Source organism: Tubulanus polymorphus, chromosome 12 (assembly GCF_964204645.1).
Source record: "Tubulanus polymorphus chromosome 12, tnTubPoly1.2, whole genome shotgun sequence".
NCBI classification, from domain to species: Eukaryota; Metazoa; Nemertea; class Palaeonemertea; order Tubulaniformes; family Tubulanidae; genus Tubulanus; species Tubulanus polymorphus.
The window spans coordinates 6,672,854-6,675,281 of NC_134036.1; the positions used below are offsets into that span (position 1 = coordinate 6,672,854).

At 38.2% G+C, this 2,428-nt stretch overlaps 1 protein-coding gene across 1 annotated transcript; it reads right to left on the bottom strand.

The window, feature by feature from the left end:
• Positions 1-722: 722 nt before the first annotated feature.
• Positions 723-2,108, bottom strand: LOC141914238 (uncharacterized). The gene has a single exon (XM_074805504.1). The coding sequence runs from the start codon at positions 2,106-2,108 to the stop codon at positions 723-725; it is 1,386 nt and encodes a 461-aa protein (XP_074661605.1).
• Between the last annotated feature and the right edge of the window lie 320 nt (positions 2,109-2,428).

Below are 2,428 nucleotides of genomic sequence, written 5' to 3' on the forward strand. Positions count from 1 at the left end.
GATAAGAATAAGAAACAATAAAAAGAGTTGATAGGCCTAAACATTAGTTTCCTGACTGGAGAGTTTCTGGGGTAGTTCCACAAGACTAATAATGATTTTATTCATATCCTTTCATTTCAGTTGATTGATGATCCTTACTTCATTGAATTATAGAGCAAAAGTCCGTTGACGACTAGCAAATTTGGATGATAAGACTGTCAATAACTGTGTTTAGCATCAACGTTACAAGTAAGTGCCGTCTAGAATGCTGGGCTGTTGGCCTATCGTTGTAAGATTCTGGGGTTCATAGTCCTCTTTCTAGTTAGGTCTTTCTGGTGAATATGATAGGCTGGAATAGGCTGGAAAGGGGTGATGATCCATGATTTCATTATAATCAGGGACGGATCGTAATACCTGCCACCTATACTTATTAAAATGCTGATTCGAAATGAATGATTTGGAGCATAGTGCATAATTTGAGAAAAGAATTTAAAGCTTTATTATCACGACATTGACCGTATTTCCATACAGTTGTGTCTGTTCACTTCCGTACACTATTCACGTTTCAGGATCTTACATAGCTACCTGCTGATCAGTAATGTCGACTCAATCAATTAGAGATTTATAGAAAAGCTTACCACATATTTCAAGGTAATTTGAAAAATATTTACACAATTGCTATCGAATTTTAACATGTATAGAGTTACAGGTGATTTACTCAGATAATTCAAGTTACATCAAAATCATTCGGCAATTTTCTGACACGATTTACATTTCTTTACAGATTTTCCATCGGCTAGACACTTCTTATAGAAACCGCCGCAACTGCATTTACGTGGAACAGACGCCGGTTGCTCTAATGTTTTCGTCGCATACAAGGCCTGGTTTTGGAAGAGAAGTTTGGAGCGTAAAACATTGTCGCGTATGCTGCAAAATGTCCGATTATCTCGATTGACACTAGCGTGTTTGCTTTCAAGAGCTTGCTCGCTGAACAAGCCAAGTGTTCCCCACATATTTACAAATTCGGGAACATGGTATACTAGAATATGGATTTTCGGAGTGATATTTACATTGGGAAATTTAGACGTAAAAAAGCGGCCAAAATCGTGGCATTGTGTTGTCATATTGGATATCTCGTCTTTAGAAAGAAACCGAGATGCGCTGTATAATCGATATAGCGAACGTAGTCGTTCGAACAACTCTTGGAACAAGGAACTAATCGATTCGTCGGGAATCACTTTGCATAATTTTTCCGCGTTGTTTAGCAACTTGTGAATATGATTCCCTACAAAACTATTGCTATGATACGCTTGACGATCAACGCCGATTTCTATCAGGACTTGATTTAATGTCTTACATAAAGGTCCCATTTGGGCCTGAACTTTACTGTACACAGCATTTAACTCACTTGATTTCTTTTGGAATTCCTTTTTTAACTCAACTTGTCTGTATTTAAGGTTGGCCAGATTTTCAGTGATGCATCTGATGATTTTGTTGGCCGACAATTGTTTTCCTGTAAGGCATAGTTCACACTGAAAATCTGGACAATCTTCGATACACTGCTCATGGTACGGAGCGTCACATTTGATACAATATATATACCGATTCGGATTTGGATTCTCAATTGTCCTTATTAGACAAATTTTCGATGTACACGAAACAACACATCGACCACGTCTATTAGCAGTAGTGAGTTTCTGTAAGTATTTGCATTTCGTATCAATACGACTTGAAAGATCATTTAGTTCCTCTTGGACTTCCGATGTTTTTGTTGAAATTTCTTGCCAGGTTCTGTAAAGTGTTTCATCACGTTCCCCCAAAGATTCGTTGTCAAATTCTTGACATTTTTTTTCTAACATGTTGAAAAATAGTAAGCCAAGTCCCAGGGAGATATGAAGTCCAGGAGGAACTAAATGATCGATATCCTGTAGGTGAAACATCTGAGCTTTCACTACACTTAAATTATTAGCACCTGGATTTGCTACATTCTGTTTATAGAGGGCAACTGATCGAGATTCAAATTTCACCGATTGTGGACAATGTGGTGAGCCGTGGTGCTTTCTTAGGTCATCCAGCTTCACTTGACACCACAAACAGGGAAATTTGGCCGTTGAACCCTGGTGACCCATACATGTGCACAAAAAGGCAAGGTCACCAAATAGAAAAAAACGGATCGCGACGGCTACATATTTTCCATCACTATTTACAATATCTACACTAGAGATAGTCTTCATCTCATCAAATATTGGTGAGAAAACCTGCTCCATATTCTCATATGAATCTACAGCTTCAAAATACGCGATCATCTCTGTAAAGTCTGTACTATTGCACAATTTACAGTTGATAATTGAAAATACAAGTTTCGTACTACCTCCCCCCTTGTCCGCCCCAATCTTAATCCATATTTCACCATGAACCTCTGCAGGAAACAACAGTTGACCTTTTTCAG

Coding starts and splice junctions, on each gene's coding strand:
- LOC141914238 (XM_074805504.1), bottom strand. CDS start 2,108: ATGGGTCACCAGGGTTCAACGGCCAAATTTCCCTGTTTGTGGTGTCAA.